The sequence below is a fragment of the Perca flavescens genome, chromosome 4 (assembly GCF_004354835.1).
Source record: "Perca flavescens isolate YP-PL-M2 chromosome 4, PFLA_1.0, whole genome shotgun sequence".
Taxonomy (NCBI): Eukaryota; Metazoa; Chordata; class Actinopteri; order Perciformes; family Percidae; genus Perca; species Perca flavescens.
Window position 1 is genome coordinate 12,633,064 of NC_041334.1, and position 18,327 is coordinate 12,651,390.

At 39.6% G+C, this 18,327-nt stretch overlaps 2 protein-coding genes across 8 annotated transcripts in view; both read right to left on the reverse strand.

Moving 5' to 3' along the window:
- The window catches only part of stab1 (stabilin 1), a 116,471-nt gene extending 106,934 nt beyond the window's left edge, over positions 1-9,537 (reverse strand). For 3 of the 6 annotated variants that reach the window (XM_028574841.1, XM_028574837.1, XM_028574842.1), the window contains exons 1-3: positions 8,180-8,487; positions 7,385-7,468; positions 2,073-5,299 (exon numbers count right to left, since the gene is read on the reverse strand). In XM_028574841.1, the coding sequence (XP_028430642.1) occupies positions 2,073-2,126 (54 nt within the window). In that variant the 5' untranslated portion in view covers positions 2,127-5,299; positions 7,385-7,468; positions 8,180-8,487. Of the gene's footprint in view, positions 1-2,072; positions 5,300-7,319; positions 7,469-8,179; positions 8,488-9,479 lie in introns of those variants that run through there. The other 3 variants (XM_028574839.1, XM_028574840.1, XM_028574838.1) reach the window with 3 other exon arrangements.
- A 5,463-nt stretch (positions 9,538-15,000) lies between these two features.
- Positions 15,001-18,327, reverse strand: part of nisch (nischarin) — a 42,536-nt gene continuing 39,209 nt past the window's right edge. For both annotated transcript variants that reach the window (XM_028575117.1, XM_028575116.1), the window contains exon 28: positions 15,001-16,656. In XM_028575117.1, coding sequence (XP_028430918.1) covers positions 16,329-16,656 — 328 coding nt within the window. In that variant the 3' untranslated portion in view covers positions 15,001-16,328. The remainder of the gene's footprint in view (positions 16,657-18,327) is intronic.

The window sequence follows — 18,327 nt, forward strand, 5'->3', positions numbered from 1 at the left end:
ACTGAAAGGGAAGAATATCAGCATTAAGTTTTGTTCAGTTTAGGAACACCTGCCCACTACTCAGCTCGGCCAGCAATCTGCTGCTTAATGAAGGACTGAGAGGCTGACTCTAGGTCAGATCTGTACAATGTCAATTAAGAGGCAGCATTATTGCCATATAAAATGAATCAAACTGAAAATGTCTCAACTAGGACGACAACATGATGCAGTAAAACACCATTTTCACTCTGATGTCTGTGGTCTGTGGCTTAATCAGCTCAGGACAGATGTCATCTCAATAAGGCTGAACAACAGTTGTTTGACTGATCCCTCTCTACACCTGACTAGAAATACACACTGGGTTGTCACTGATCGTTGGTTCGGAATTTCAAATTTGAAAAACAAATTGCTACTTTTCTGGAGATGTCAATTTTCTCATCAGTATCTGAATAAATCTGCAGCGAGGAATAGACCATGCAGCAACAACACCGAGTTTTAATGGTTGTTAACAGCCAATGATTAAACCACAGTATGCAACTGCCTCATCTGATTAGTTAGGTTTTGGCTCAGACTTGGGAAGTTAGTTTGAATTTTTAGAGGAACACTCAATTTCCTCAATTTTACACCACAAAGTCAGGTTGCTTGGTTAACCTCAGCCTGTGAAAACAGTGTATTCTGTGGCTCTGGAGGAGCTTTGTCAAGTTTTATAAAATAACCCTGATGACGTCACAGTGATGTCATCAGGGTTATCTCAGCTTGAAAACAAAAAACATTCTTTACATGTGGAGTTTGAAAAGGGTCTAATGCGGAGACACTAGTGAGTTGAAGCGTTACAGATTAAGCAGCCATGCAACATTACAGTTACTGGAAGAAATCAAAGATGACATAGAATCTCCGACTCAGCGTTCACATTCCATTCCAGCAGTTGTTAAACTCCTCGGTACATTACAAATATTGGCATCAGGATCATTTCAAACATAGTCATAGCATCGGCAGTGGGAATATCGCAGTCTGTACTCAGCCGTATCATAGTACTTAACGCTTTGCTACAGCGCAATTTACGGTATAGTGGGCGGAGAAAGGTGCTGATTACCCGATGAACTGCAGGTTTGGTAAATACGACGTAAGCTGAAGTATCACAGCGTGCGCTTTCTGCGGGTTGGCCATGGTTGCTGATAACGCTACATTTGCAAATGTACGTACATCTGGCCATCTGAATTTAGTGATCCCCTGACGTTTCCTCTAGCACCACCAGCAGGTCAAAGTTTTCACTTATTCATGTTTGACATCTACTTGATGGATTGGCACAATATTTTGTACATATGTTCATGGTTTCCAGAGGATGAATCCTACTAACTTTAGTGATCCCCTGACCATTCATCTTCAGCGCAGAGAGCAGGTTGATGCATTTGGTTTTGAGTGAAATATTTTGACAACTATTGGATACATTTGCCATGAAATTTGGTTCAGACCATAGAAATAGAATGAGAGTAGAACGGGCATTGAACTGTTTGCTGTGGTCAGTTCAAGAGATTGTTGTTAGTTGTTATGGTGACAACGTACGTCAGCGGGGGACGTAAAGTGTGTCACAGTCACCTCGGTGACTCCACGATTTTCCACAAGTTGGTTTATACTAATGTTTATGTGAAAGTTATCCTGCTACAACGGTCACAGTTCTTTGCAATGGAATTGTAACACATAAAAATGGACGCCGCTCTGATCACCCTGCTATGCTGATTTGGATGGGAATGCTTGTTCTAATTTCATTCTATTTCTATGGTACAGATATTCAAGAGGATACATTCTAAATTCTTTGGTGATTGACTTTTTTTTCCCTTGATTTTTTTTGCCCAAAACTGTGGTTTATGACCAAAAACGTTACCATCAACTTCAGCTGTACTTTGTGTTTTGTGCTAATTAGAAAATGTTAGCAGGCTGAACTAAGATGATGACGAACCATGTCAATATCAGCTGCTCGGCATGTTAGCGTTGTCACTGTGAGCATGTGAGCATGTCCAATTATAATTTAAAGCTCTAAAGCGATTAAACAGGTGAAACATTATGTCAGTGTAATAGAGTAGGAGGTGTGTTACCTGTTCTTGCAGTGAAGTTTGCAGGCAGAGCAGCAGCAGAAGAAGCAGCAGCATGGCTCCAAGTGTCACATCCAGGGAGGGAAAGAATAAATCCACCAACCCAGCGTCCTCCCCAGTCAGTAGAAAAAGTAGGGAATGTTTTTTTAGGCAGTGTTGGATCTTGACATCAGTTTTTTCCTCTCACATCGATTCTAAACCTCAAACACAACCTGCTCTACAAACTACAGGAAAAAACACCCAGATAACAACATCCTCTGTGCAGGAAAAAGAAAACAATTCGAAAACAAAAGACCTCTGATTAAACAATAATAGATATATGGAAACTGAAAGCAACCTGCTGATGAGAGACGCACAAACTGGAAATATAGGTCTAAGGTCTACTCATAAAATATAAAAAAGTAAAAACTACTGTACAGGGTGGATCCAGGCAGTGTTGGGAATTATCAGCAGTAGTTTTTGCTCATTAACAATCACCGTTCTATAGGAACTAACAAACAAATTACAAAAACAAATGAACTCTCAGCTATGTGTCCGGCGAGGCAGAGAGCAGCCACAGAGGCTGGAGCAACTGCTGGCGTCACGTCTTTTCCTCTCTAATCTAGGAAGAGAAAGAAGAAAAAAAAAAAAAACAGAAACTGGCAAAGTAGGAACCTCCCCAGCACAGGTCATCTCCTCCTACTACTCCCCTAGTAGTACCACCAGCACTACTAGCAGTAGCAGTGTACTAGCACTATTACTACAGTCCAGTTTTTTATAGTCACAATAGCAATAGTAACAGCAGAATACTGTAGCAGCAAAAGTACAAATGTAGTAACACACAACACTCCCTTCTCACCCTCTCTGGGCTCTATGGACTACAGTACCTACAGAAGTACTCAGATACTTTACTTAAGTACTGTAAAAGTAGAAATACCATAGTCTAAAAATAATCCATTACAGGTAAAAGTCCTAAATTCAAAAAATATAGTATTCACTATGCAGAATGGCTCAAAGACATGTAAGAGCAGTTTAATGTTGTAGTTTGTCAATGTGAAGCCAATTTTAGATACTTTGAATACTACTGTGTAGATTTGTAGTATAGTTCTGAATCATATCATACTGTATAGAACTAGGTGTCAAATAAACGTAGTGGAGTAAAAAGTACAATATTTTCTTCGGAAATGTATTGGATTATAAGTAGGCCTATAGAGTAGCCCAAATGGAAATGCAACAGCCCTGCTAATATTGTCTTCCACCCCACTGTGGTTAGAGACTGAATAACTAAATTCTCAAAACTTGACAGTAGCCTACCACAAACTACATCCTGCAAAATGATCATGAAGTTGAACTGACAACTCTCATGACAGTTTAAAAAAAACTGAACACTTAACCCCTAATGAAAGTATGATTTTTTTGCAGGACTGTTGTATTATAGACCAATGCAGGTTGAAAGTATCATGCATGTACAAGAGCATTCTACTGCTTATTTAGCCTTTAGCTTCTTTAATTTCTGCTTATAAAATAATAATTCCAACATTGACATTTTTTGGCCTTTGGCTTCTTTAACCTCTGCTAAGCTAGCATGCTACATTCAACTTAAGCACCAAGAAAAATAGTAAGATAAAATAATAATTCCAACATTGACATTTTTCGGCCTTTGGCTTCTTTAACATCTGCTAAGCTAGCCTGCTACATTCAACTTAAGCACCAAGAAAAATAGTAAGATAAAATAATAATTCCAACATTGACATTTTTCGGCCTTTGATTGCTTTAACCTCTGCTAAGCTAGCATGCTACATTCAACTTAAGCACCAAGAAAAATAGTAAGATAAAATAATAATTCCAACATTGACATTTTTCAGCCTTTAGCTGCTTTAGCCTCTGCTAAGCTAGCATGCTACATTCAAAAGCCCAGAGAAAAATAGTAAGATAAAATAACAATTCAAACATTGACATTTTTCGGCCTTTAGCTTCTTTAACCTCTGCTAAGCTAGCATGCTACATTCAACTTTAGCAAAGAGAAAAACAATAAGATAAAATAATAATTCAAACACTGAAATTGATAATAAAAAATATGTATTTTACTCAACGCGGGAAAAGTGGTTCTTAGATGTGCGTTTCTGTTAGCCATTCCAGTGAGCCAACAGTGACCTGGCTAATATATTAGTTAGAACTTTTTTTGTCAAAATGTCAAATGCTGTGAGAAAGAGATAACAGCCGTACAATGGTGGGAGGATTAAAACATTTAAAAGTAACACAAAAGTAGCCTACTACACAATGTGAAGGTCCTGCCTTCAATATTTTTTATACTAAAGTAACAGAAGTAGGTAACCTATCATTAAGGCAGTAAAGCAGTGTTGTACTCCAGTCTGACTACATAAACAACCTCAAAATTGTATCTTTGTACAGTACATGAGTAGAAGTACTTAGTTATTTCCCACCTTTGCAGCAGAAGTTACAGTAGACTTACAGTATTTCCTTTTGGTGTATTGCAATAAATAAAGTTTATTGCAAAAACAAAAGGACACAAAATGGCATTGCAGAAAGTTCAGTTAAAAATATGATCCTTGAGCTGCCAGCGGAACAACAGTCATAGATAACACACAGAACTCTGGTTTATCACTTTTCACTATCACTGTTTTGAGAATTACTACATAAATAAAGATTGGTATATTTTTGTAAAATTTAAACTTTTTACGGGCCAGGATGTGTCTTGGGCTTATTCTAGAAGTATTGAATCAGATTTATTCAAAAATGGCTTTGCATTACTTATAACGCTGGATTCAAGCTATTATTGCTAGATTATTGCATGTTTTATTTTTACAAAATCTTTTGTGATTTGCCTTTTTAATTTGTAGTCTCCTACTGCACCCCATGTTATCTGAGGACAGGAAGTGTTGCCTGTGATATTGGGTGATTCAAATCAACATTGATACATTGATAGATAAATCTACTAAATAATTGTATCAGCAGGTCATATTATAATCATCTAACAATGAGGTCTGTCTGAGAAAAAAGAAAGAGAGATTGTGAGAAATCCTCTCTCTTCCTCACAGGAAGTTTTGGGCGGATTTCCCCTCTTGGTCGTCCCAGCGGAGAGGTGCAATTTGGGCGGATTTCCTCGTCAGCTGACACAACTCCTCGTCTGCTTCTCAGAATGAAAAGGAACAAATGTGAAAGCAGAGTTTCTTTTCCTGTTTTAATTTAGTTTGACTCTACGAAGAGACGACAGATGCAGCGAGGTGAGTCTGACCAGAGAGAGAGTCAAAGGTCAAACTGAAAGCAGACAGAACAATAGCAGGAAGCAGGCAGACAATAAATTGCTTCAGCTGCTCCCTTGCTCACAGGTGGGAGAGTTTAACCTGCAACCTTCCAGACAAAGTCTTATATTAATTTTTGATGATTGCGACCATCTTGTGTATCTGCTGTGAAACAGTTCCATCAAAAATAATCATCAACAGTGCATCCCATTCTTGTGATGCAAATTTTGAAAGCAAAGCAAATTTCTTTGAGCAAAGAAAGGGTTTTTGCAGTTTGTGTTTACCCGCCCCAGACAGCCAATTTGAACCAACTTTATAGACACTATAGCTAGCTCGCAACGGATGCACTGACTGGACTGTATTTTGGTGATGCAGTTCCTTCTGAACTCACCAAGAACTCAAGTTCTGTTATTATCAGCCAATTTCTCTCAGTCACGTCTTTGCCACAATTTATCTAGTTGTCTAGTCATGTCAGCAGTAGTCTATATCCTTGACGTTCCATTTCTGGGATTTCACTCATTTAGGCCGGATATCCGTTGCCTTGGGCTTCCTTTGAGTTGGCATTTTAAACTCTGGTGGATTTATGAGGGCCATGGTTAACGGCTCCTCAGACCCCTGCAGGGTAAATCCAGACAGCTAGCTAGACTATCTGTCCAATCTGAGTTTTCTGTTGCACGACTAAAACAACTTTTAACCGTACTTATGTTCCAAGGCTATTTTGCAGCGGCACTGCTGCTTTTCTCCAGTGCTTACCGCCCAAGATGATTGTGATTGGTTTAAAGAAATGCCAATTAACCAGAGCATGTTTTCCTCCTATCTCCGAATGCTATGTGGAGTAGCAAGACTCTCCTCCAGCGCACTTTGGAGGAGGGTCTGGCAAAGCCAGACTATGTCTGCAGTGACTTTCTTTTCAATCATTCTGCCTTTAAAATTTGCTTCACATTAATTCTGGACACACCTTTAGGAAAGATACTGCTACTTAAAATCAGACTAGAAGATAAAATACCTAAATAAAATCTAAATAAATCTCTATAAGATGTAATTTAATTATAAATGATGATACTGAACCCAATCTTAAATGAGTGCGAACATTTTTAAGTCTTAACAATTTGCTATTTAAAGAGAAATTTGAGGGGAATTATGTCCTACAGAATTATGACCCTAACAAGAATTATCCTTCTCTGAAGATACACGTAAACATCTCTGCAAACCTATGCAGTGAAGGGTGTTATGGGTAACTGTAGGTCGCAGGAGGAGACAACATTTCTGTATTTATTGTAGTTAGGTATTATTTTTTTGATATAACAACCCTTGTGCATGTTTGCCTAAATGCAGCTAATTAGCAGCAAATGCTAAGTACAGCGGATGCTGCTGAGAATGTCTTTATTTTTTCAAATTAAAGCTTTGCTGCTTATAAAGGTGTTCGAAGAAAAGTTGAGGGATCAACAAAAATATTACAATTTACTTTGAGGGCGACATCAATGTATAGTTGTCAAAATATTTCAACCAGAACCAAAAGTGTCTGGAGATTTCTTAAGTCATTAGGATTCATCATCTGGGAACCATGAATGCCTGTACAAAATGTAATGGTCATTCTTTTAATAATTGATGACATCAGTCTAGACCAGCATTGCCAGTCACAGAGCCATGCCGCTAAAAAATCAAAACCTAGTACCAAGTGTCATGTAATGATAAGTTGGTACAGTTTCTTACTCACAAAAATTATATCACTTGTTGATGTTTGTGTTGTGTCCATAGATTGAGATAATATCTGTCCCTGTATGCTGCTGATTGTGTATTACTCTGGATTTATTTTGTTTTGACTATTTTTATGTCATATTTTGTCTATGACACCTCAAGCCGGCCTGATTAAATACAAGACAAGCACATTAAAACATTGTAAAACATTGTGTGAAGGACACCATGATATTTTTTATCTTTGAGTGTTGCATAATGGCACCAGCAAACACACACACACACACACACACACACACACACACACACACACCGTCAGTGCTGACTCCTGAGAAAAGTGAAACAAACATGAATCAAGGAGTAAAGAGAGAGGGATACAGGCCCGAGCCAGAGGTTGTGGATGTGTCTCGGCCCATGTCCCGGTGACCGTCTCAACCTCAACAAACTTCTCCAATCAGCACTCTGAGCAGGAAGACAGTCGAACAGACAAGAAAAAACATGAAAGATAAGAGGAAGTGAGAAAGGATTTACTATCAGTGTCACATCCTTCTGGTGTTCCCTGTTGTCTATCTGCTGTTTATCAAAGGAGACTTTAACTGGAGTCATGAGAAAATACCTACAACACCTCACAGTACCATGAAAACATACTTTAGTGTTCAACTTAACCGGATTAACAGTGGTTTTTAAACGATGTGGTGACCAACCACGGTGAAAATTGTGCTTTCACAGAATTATTTGAACTGGTAAATAAACCTGACTGACATATATGGTGCTAAACTGAGCTAATATGAACTAAATTGCTGCTAAACAGGACTGTTAGCTAATCTGAAACAAACGTTTTAGCAGCTAAACTGAACTGTAAAATAACCTAAATTAAAAATCTACTTCTAAACTGGATCATTAGCTAACCTGAACCAAACTGTCAATTTAGCTGTCAATTTAAACTTTAGTTTACCTGACCTGCTAGCTAGCCTAATCTGAACCAAACTGGTGTTAGCTTAACTGAACCCAATAACTTAAAAACTGTTAGCCAACATGTGTCAAACTGTTGTAATGTTAGCCATGAAACTGGACTGTTGGCTAATCTGTGCCAAACTGTTATAGCTGTTAAACTGGACCGTCAGCTAACCTGTGAAAAACTGTTATAGTCGTTTAACTGGACCATAAACTTACCTTTATCTGTTATAGTTGATAAACTGAACCGTTAACTAACCAGAACTGCTTTTGCATACCTGCTAAACCAAACTATAAGCAAAACTGAATCAAAACAATTGCTACTAAACTGAATTATTAGCCTGAACCAGACAGTTCTGGCTGCTAAACTGAAACCATTAGCTAACCTGAAAAAAACTGGGTGGTCACCATGCATAGATAGGTCACCATGGATGTGTTGTAGTTCAATGGTCATTTTCGGGTTGGGTACAACCTTTCTGACTCCTGACCTCAAGTTGTTGTAGCCTACCTACCAGTAACCTTATATGGAGGCCTTATACACAGCACGGAGATAATGTCATGTAATACTATAGGCCGGAAGCCAGGTCCACTCCTCAGGATGTTTTTTGCTACCTTTTTTCACTATTATTTCCTATTATCTTATACCTTGGGCCATCACAAGTTGATAACGACCACCCCCAACTCAGCCCCGTTTGGTCTCAGGGGCCAAAAAAATACCCTTTTTGGGAAAAGCTTTTGGCGGAATGCTGTAATTCTGAATATTAAGGTACTGCAGCTACATAAATGGTCATATAATCCTAATATTTCGCATGGTGTATCCTGACACATAGGGGAAACTAGCAGAAAATGATTCTGGGGATTGCTGCCTTTTTGCTGTCAAATATCAACCTCAACATACCCCAAAAGACAAAAAAATGTCCGTCCGTGCGACAAATTGTCAGCAAAAGTGATAATTTTCAAGCATTTTATTATAGATATCACTGCCTCAAATGTACATAGAAAACTTCCCTAGTTTATAAGCTTCAATTTAAGTCCAACATGACCTTTCTAGCTAGAGGATTACAGCAAGTATAACCAAAGTTCTCCACTGTATCTTAAATCGGAGAAAACATAACTTTCAAGCATTACCATTCCATATGGGATTAAGCATATTTTTTGCATATGAACAATATGCAAAAAAATATATATACATACACAGTAGAGGCCAAAAGTTTGGACACACCTCATTCAATGCATTTCCTTTATTTTCATGACTATTTACATTGTAGATTCTCACTGAAGAATCTCGGCCACTTGTCATTTCCCACGTGGCTTCTACAAACTCTCCTTTAGCATGGGCAGTCAGGATATGAAGTTGGCTCGTTTCATAATTACTGGTTATTCTACAGGTCCCAGACCCTGAGTTTGACTTAAATCAATCTAGAAGTAGAGTGGGTGCCTTAAATGTAGAAAAATATAGGACACCAATCTCCCAATAGAATCAAAATCTTTCCATAACCAGAAAAATAGATCAACTTACCTTCAAATTGTCTTTGCTGAATAACTTCAAGATGACATGAAGGGTTAGGGTGTTGGTTGGTTAGTGCATTGATGTAGTCTACTCACTTAAAAATGTGCAATGATACGCAACAACATATTTTTGTGACAGAACTTTCACTTCAGATATTTGTGTTCACAAATACGGGGTCGAGTAATGTGACAGCAAACAAAACTAACACTGCAGAACATGCATAGAGACTTTTCTCGTCTTTCACTGACCTGCTCCTCACTGAGTGCAGTGCGTAGTGTGTGCGTAGCGACCAGGCCCCAATCCTCCGCCTACACTAACGCCAGTATCCTCCCATCACCACATTTAAGACAAATATAAGTAGCCTATTTTATTTTGTCCCGCTTTGGGGTCAACTTTTGTGATCCAGGCTCAGGTCCCTGATGTGAAAGCCCTCTTACTGCTTTATATTCCATCATATTTTTTTAATATCATCTGTGTTTTTCTTCTCATAGGATAAATAAAGGTATTCCCACCATAAATTGATGCATACAAGTGTATCACTTCAATTCAATTTTATTTATAGTATCAAATCATAACATAGGTTATCTCGAGACACTTTACAGATAATAGGTCTAGACCACACTTTATAATTTACAAAGCCCCAACAATTCCAACAATTACAGTAATTCCCTCAAGAGCAAGCAGTGCGACAGTGGCGAGGAAAAACTCCCTCTTGGGAAGAAACCTCGGACAGACCCAGGCTCTTGGTAGGCGGTGTCTGACGGGCCGGTTGGGGTGTGATGAACAGTGGCAATAGTAGTCACATTAATAATGGAACAGTGACTGGACGTAGCAGGAAGCTGCAGGGTTCAGCAGGAAGCAGCATGACATTGCAGGGCACCGCTGAGCTCAGCAGGGAGTGCAGCAGGACCACGGCGACAGCTGGAACCAAGATCTTGGTGCCAACGTTCTCCAAGGAAATATACTGGGTAAAAAAACATAAGGACTCCGGGGAGTAAACTCCCCAGAAGCTAGGATTAGTAACAAGCATTTCTGGGACGGGATACACACAAATAGCAATAGTAATAGTAATAGAAAGGGAGAGGAGAGAGCAGCTCAGTGTGTCAAAGGAAGGAAGGAAGTCCCCCGGTAGTCTAGAACTATAACAGCGTAACTATAACAGCGTAACTATAACAGCGTAACTAAGAGAGACAGGTCATAAGGAGAGGTAGCTTTTTCGGGCTTAGAACTGTCCCCCTGCCGGATCGAGCTTGGCTGGCCTGCCTCCCTCTCCTTTGTTATGTATTATTAATCTAACAATTATGAAGAGAAGCAGGTGGGCCAGTTAGGTGAACACTGCAACTCCTCACTCCCTAACTATAAGCTTTATCAAATAGAAGAGTTTTAAGTTCATTCTTGAAAGCGATTACAGTTTCTGCCCCCCGAACCCAGACTGGGAGCTGGTTCAACAGGAGAGGAGCCTGGTAACTGAAGGCTCTTGCTCCCATTCTACTTTTAGAGACTCTAGGTACCACCAGTAACTCTGCATTCTGGGAGCGCAGTGCTCTAGTGGGACAATAAAGTATTAGGAGCTCTTCTAGATATGATGGTGCTAGACCATTTAGAGCTTTGTAGGTCAGGAGAAGGATTTTAAACTCAATCCTGGATTCAACAGGAAGCCAGTGCAGAGAAGCTAATACAGTAGAAATATGATCTCTTTTCTTAGTTCTTGTGAGAACACGCGCTGCAGCATTCTGGATCACCTGGAGAGTCTTAAGGGACTTATTTGAGCAACCTGACAGTAGGGAATTACAATAGTCCAGCCTGGACGTAACAAATGCATGGACTAGTTTTTCAGTGTCGTTTTGAGACAGGATATTCCTAATTTTGGCAATGTTACAAAGATGAAAAAAGGCTGTTCTTGAGGTTTTAGATTGGCATTAAAGGATATATCCTGATCAAAAATAACTCCTAAATTTCTGACAGTAGTGCTGGAGGCCAGGGCAATACCATCCAGAGCAGCTATGTCTTTAGATAATGAGGTTCTGAGGTGTTTAGGTCCCAGTTCAATAACTTCAGTTTTGTTAGGGTTTAACATCAGAAAATTATAGGTCATCCAGGATTTTATATCTTTAATGCACGCTTGAAATTTAGCTAGCTGACTGGTTTCGTCTGGTTTGATTGACAAGTATAATTGGGTGGCATCCGCATAACAGTGAAAGTTAATTGAGTGTTTCCTAATAATATTGCCCATATCAGAATGCAGGATATTAGTCTTTGGTGGACAGTAGTGTAGTGGGTTAGTGTGTTTATGGGTGTAACCTGGTTACCATTGTTTTATCTTACACCCTGACCCCAGTCCACCTAGGGGCTTAATAGTATTCACTTGTAAGGTAATTCACATCATATAGTATAGCAGTACATAAGTCAAATCTCAACTCTTGTTTAAGATATTGTTCATGTGCGAAAAATATGCTTAATCCCATAAGGAATGGTAATGCTTCAAAGTTATGTTTTCTCCGATTTAAGGTACAGTGGAGAACTTTGGTTATACCAGCTGTAATCCTCTAGCTAGAAAGGTCAACTTGGACAGAAATTGAAGCTTATACATTTGGGAAGGTTTTCATGTACATTTGAGGCAGTGATATCTATAATAAAATGCTTGAAAATTATCACTTTTGATGACAATTTGTCAGGCGGACAGACATCTTTTTGTCTTTTGGGGTATGTTGAGGTTGATATTTGACAGCAAAAGGCAGCAATCCCCAGAATCTTTTTCTGCTAGTTTCCCCTATGTGTCAGGATACACCATGCAAAATATTAGGGTTATATGACCATGTATGTAGTTGCAGTACCTTAATATTCACAATTACATCATTCCGCCAAAAGCTTTTCCCAAAAAGGGTATTTTTTGGCCCCTGAGACCAAACGGGGCCGAGTTGGGGGTGGTCGTTATCAACTTGTGATGGCCCAAGGTATAAGATAATAGGAAATAATAGTGAAAAAAGGTAGCAAAAAACATCCTGAGGAGTGGACCTGGCTCCCGGCCTACTAGTGTAAGGTATCTTAACATTAAAGCACTCACTTAAGTGCATCATTGGCCTTACACCTAGCTTCTACACTTCTAAATTTGTAATGTAAATAAACAGAAAGAACCAATAGCTGAATTTTCCAACAAATTGAATGGAAATATATTTAGAAGTAGTAGTTGATAGATAAGCTGCTAACAAACTAATTAAACTTGGCAGATGATCTCCAGAGTAGTTTCCCAGCCTGATGTCATGTCATCTTGGCACACTCACTGTCACTTTGTTATATTTTGATCTAATTTCTCCATGTAATTAAGTTTCAAAAAACATAATTTAGTTTATTTATTACAGTTTGGTTTTCATATGAGAGCAGAGCCTGGAATTCTTTCCTATTGGTCATTTGACCTAATGGAACCCAGAGAATACCAATCACAGGTCAGGTCGCCAGTTTTGCTGATCACATTTCCTAGTACAGTATCTCTGCCCTCGGCCTGTTTAAGTGTCCCTAAAAAGGAAATCAGCTCAATTTCATGACCAGCAGCCTCGACAGACAGGAAATAGAGGAAGTTAAACAAGTTGAAAGGTGGCGGGGCATTTCGTGCTGCTGAACCACCAAGTCATCAAAACCTCACTGAGAATCGAGAGCGATGAACTGCTGACAGGAACTTTTGGTCAATTCTTTTTTTTTTTTTTTTTGACCTAAATGTAGTTTAATAAGAGAATATGTTGAAACACTGAACTGAATGTAAAATTCTCAGAAGTTTCAAACTCCGAAATCCAGAGAATCATTTCAAAGATATTAGTGTCTTCAATGATATTTATCCAGAGAATCATTTCAAAGATATTAGTGTCTTCAACGGTATTTACGGCCCTGCAGGACACAAAAGGTTCTCCGTAAAGTCTTTAAGGGTTTATAGGGAATGCTATTCACACAAAATATCTTAACCGTAAATCCTTAATAATCTGCATCAACTCATATCTCAAGTGATGTGGTGGCTCACTCGGGAACCTAATGTTACACGTGTGAAGTTACCCCAAGTCTGAAGAGTCAGTAGCCAAATATTCTGACAGGATCTGGTCCCATTGCAGTCCTCTAAATTGTCGGCCCATATTGAGCGTAAACCTAAAACCTGTCTCATATAGTAAAATAGTTCTTTCTTCAAGAGAGTGGAAGCTGTTCACAAACCATCTGTTGATGAATGTTAGACCCTCAGTGGACATCTCTAATTGAGGATTCACTTTGCAGCGTTGCTCTGATTATTTGTTTTTCTTTGGTTTTATTACAATTTAGTTAAGTTGATCATTTCGATCAGTTATAACATTTTACTCACAAAGGTAATAGCAGGTATGTGGGAACATGGTGTCACCACTAAAAAAAAAGGTTTGATGCAAAGAAACACGAGCAGTCAGACGATGAGTTTGGAAACAAAGTCAAATTATTGACCCGATACTCAAAATGGACTTCATGGATTGTATTTCATGCTACAGAACTACTGCAATCTTGTAATGGGTAACGAAAAACACCAAGTGACCGGAGGACCTGTGGTCGGGGTAAATGTTTTTTTTTTTTTTTTTTTAATCATTTTTACCTGCACTTTAATGTTTTAATCGTTTTCTAACTGCTCTTTCATGTGAAGCACTTTGAATTGCCCTGTTGCTGAAATGTGCTATACAAATAAAGCTGCCTTGCCTTGCCCCAACTCTCAGTTCATTATAATCAGGGCTTAAAATTGTTCCGTTTGCCTCTGGCTTTTATTGAATACAGTTTGGGACTATTCATTTATGTCTTGCACAGCACTTTAGCTACACTGTAATTTGTATTCTGTTCTAGCTCATTTTTATATTTTACTTTTTAAATTGTATTCTATTTATTTCTTTTTACATTGTCTTAGGTTTCTTTTCTTTTGCCTTTTATGTCTTACGTGAAGCACTTTTAATTGCTTGAACATGCGTCATTTTAATGCAGGGCTGTTTTCAGTCTGCTAAACGCCTGCCAACATTTTCCTGAGTTTTAAGGCTTATTAGAAGCCAAACGCTGCCCAGTGGTTTATAACACTAGGAGACAGGATTTAGCAACTCTGAAAAGTTGTCACGACTGCAATCATTTCATTTTTCATTACGACAATCACAAGGTAAACAGTAGAAGGCTGAACAAAGCAAGGCAGATCACGGTAATGATGATCTATTATTGATGATCACTGCATTTCTATAAAGAAATCTCTTGAAACCTAATATGCATTGAAATGGGGAATAAACTTACACCATTGGCCCCTTTTTTAACTTGTTGTATGACACAGAATTTTTGGATTTAATAATACATATTAAAATAGATCTTTGCAGTGACTGTGTCCATTATAGCACCCCAACAGAAACATGGAGTGATTTGCATCTTGTCAGGCAGACTGGTTTTCTGGTTTAATTGCTGCATCAGCTGAAATGTGTGCAGACTGCGGTTAGATCCTGCTGATCTTCAAGGATTCAAACCGCTGTCGCTACACCAAACAGGATTCTTACAGTGCATGTAGAGTTTTCATTTTCACTTTAATTCAGTGGCATTCCCCTTTAACAAGACAAAAAACAACGCAAAAATTGGTGAAATGTGGCAGGGTCCAACTCTGTCTGGCTTCCCATTTGTCGATAATAATGCATGGAAAACATAACATACAATTAAAGAAAACAAAAAAAATATAAAAAATAATACTCAATGATAATACTAAATATGACATTTAAGAGTTATTTTTGGAAATATCAGGATATTTGTGTTTAGTACAAAATCTGCTTCAGAATGGAAAACATCTGTCTGTCCCAAAAACATTATATTAATTTATTTTTAATAAAAAGCTTCAATATACAGTCCAATAATACTGCTTAATCAATTACAATGTGCAAGGAATAAAATGTTCAAAGAGCAGATTGTGCCAAGCAGCTGCGCGCGTGTGTGTGTGTGTGTGTGTGTGTGTGTGTGTGTGTGTGTGTGTGTGTGTGTGTGTGTGTATATGTGTTTCTTAAAACAAAAGTCCGAAACATTCGGATATCCTCTTGTCACCTCACCCAGAGCCAGACTGTAAATGTAAAAAATTGTTTTGGTTTTAAGAGCAACTTAACATAAATAACAACATGTAAATCAGACAGCTTTGGAGTAGTTAGGCTAAGGCTAAGCTAGGCTAACACGTCCTGGATTTACATTTGCACTGGACACACTGAGATGAAACTGATGTAAATCTTTTCATCTGACTCTGGAGAGGACAGATAACAGGAGGATCTACCAGAAATGACAAACTGTTCCTTTAAGGTAATGTTGATTGAAATGTGGTTTAACTCTTGTGGACCGTCTGCAGCGCTCCCTGTTGTGCAACACCCGTCCGTCCGTCCGTCTGTCTGTCTGCAAAGTCATCCAACAAATCTGTGACTCTGCTCCATGTGAGACACTTTACAAGAAGGTAAAGTGTGCCTGAAACTCCCAGTATTTAGGCTTTGTGTGAGGTCACAGATCTGTAATGGCAGTCTGGTATCTGTTGAGTCCGACTAACACTCAGTGTTTCTTTCTGTAGCTGACACCAAACGGTGTTTGAGCGAAGCCACTTCCCTTTCAATCAAAGTACGACACAAGGCTCCATTATGCTTCAAACTAAGTGCTTGTTTGATCGTCTGAAACCACCTCCCAATCCAACAATCGCCAGTAGACCAACTAGACAAACTACTCTGTTTAAAGCATATTAAGACCTTTAAACAGCTAACCAAGCCCTGAATCTGTGTGCATATACGGTCATACGATGACTCCACCTGCCAATCAGCTCCCAACGACCAACTAGGTGATGAACGCTCATCGATCTGTCCTGGCGTCCACCAATCAGCCCGTGAGCTCCACGGGAAGCTCCCGGCTGCACAGCGCCTCCCACTGGCGAGCGAGGAGCGAGATCAGACGCTCTCTGCTGTCCGCTCCGGGGACAAAGACGCACCACTGCACCTCGCCCTCCGCACCACTGCTGGCTCCGCCCCCTCTGGGCGGGGCCTCCTCCCCCGCGGCGGCGAAGTGGTCCATGGTGAGGTGGCAGAGCAGGTCGGGACCGGGCAGGTCATCGAACACAAGGGTCAGAGCCTGAGGGTACGTCTGGTACCCCAGCAGGACCCGGTCAAGGTCCCGGATCCTCCGAGCCTCTCGCAGCTGGTACCGCTCCCTGTAGGAGGACATCAGGATGACTATTACCATACTGTCATTATGACCCTTTTTACACTGTTGTTTGATAAATTGTTATTATGAAAATATCAATTAAAACGTGGTGCGTTTTCATTTTCAAGTTTATTATTAGGGATGCCGGCTGATCAAGACATTTTTAATGGATTTGTATCAGCTGTTTGAAGCTCAGTCGATGGTTTGGATTGTAACTCAGTTAAAAACACTGCTCCTCGTAAACAACATAGCGAGTCAGTAAACTGGAGAGCAACCCAAACAAACCGCAAGCAGCAGTTTCAGTTAATGATCGCCACGCTAACAGAGAGTGACGCAGCAGATCTGCTCTGCCTCTGGGCTGATGAATCTGTCGCGGCTTCAGTTTCAGCAAACATTTCTTCTCATGTGGGTCTCAGACGTGCTACGCTTTGTTAAAAACTGCATTTAGAATTTCAAATGTTCCGTTTTACTGGGGGAATAAAAATAGACCATGTTAAATCTGGTTCATATTTTCCTACCGTTATAGATCCATAATGTCAAATCTTATACAGCCGTCCGTATCTGATGATCAGTGATTAAAACAGGTCAGGGGATGGCCGTTTCCCTGGTTGGAAAAAAACAGCGAGCAAATCGGAGCTTTGTTGCCAGGATTAAGAAAGATTAAAAATCTTGTGGCGGTGCCAGAATAAGGTCCCAAAAATGGACACAGATGTAGAGGTTGTTATAAGTCCTCTTACAGAATTAACAGCTCTTAAATCGACACGTTTTTTTAGATCAACAAAAGATATGCTCCAAGCTAATGAAAATGATGTCAACGGGGACAGATACATCAGTCACTGCTGATTGGTTAAATAATCCCCCTCCCAAACAGAAACCAGCTAACATGAACACGATGTCAGACTGAATAATGAAGTGAAATGAAATTAGTTCCGATTATCAGAATAATATAACACTAGCTGGTTTTATTTCTTTTCTTTCTTGCTTCCTGCTCCTTCTAACAAGGCCGGATTTGATGCTCTGCCTCTCTGTGTTTAGGCTTCAGTGAATACTGATCTTAGCTTTTTATTTTCCCCCCATGTTCCCTGTGACTGAAGAACCATCTACGTCACACACACACACACACACACACACACACACACACACACACACACACACACACACACACACACACACACACACACACACACACACACACACACACACACACACACACACACACACACACACACACACACACACACCTTCAGTCAGTCAGTGTTTCCTCTTTTCCTGCAGCAGACGAGTACAAACACTAGGAGACGTTTTTTTTTTTTTTAGCTTTCTGCAAAATACCCAACTGTGCAGCGTTCAGATTTTGTTGTTTAAAGTTTGTCGGCCCTGCCTCCCGAACCTGAAGCCGTCACTGTAAACAAAGAAGTAGTTTCACTCTCTCGACACTTCCGGCTTCTGGACTGGTTGCAGTTCCACCAGAGTTCCATATAGGGGGCGCTCACAGGCCAGTGCAGAATGAATGGGACTCTATGGAGCTATACCCCTCAAAATCCACTTTTCTCAGGATGTAATTTTTTGTCTAGTAATTTGAATGTTGCATTCGAAAGGGGAGGCTAAGAAAATACACACTGCTGGGTGTTATATTTTTTTAAAGTGGCTTTTTGTTCTAAAAAGTACGGAGCGAGAG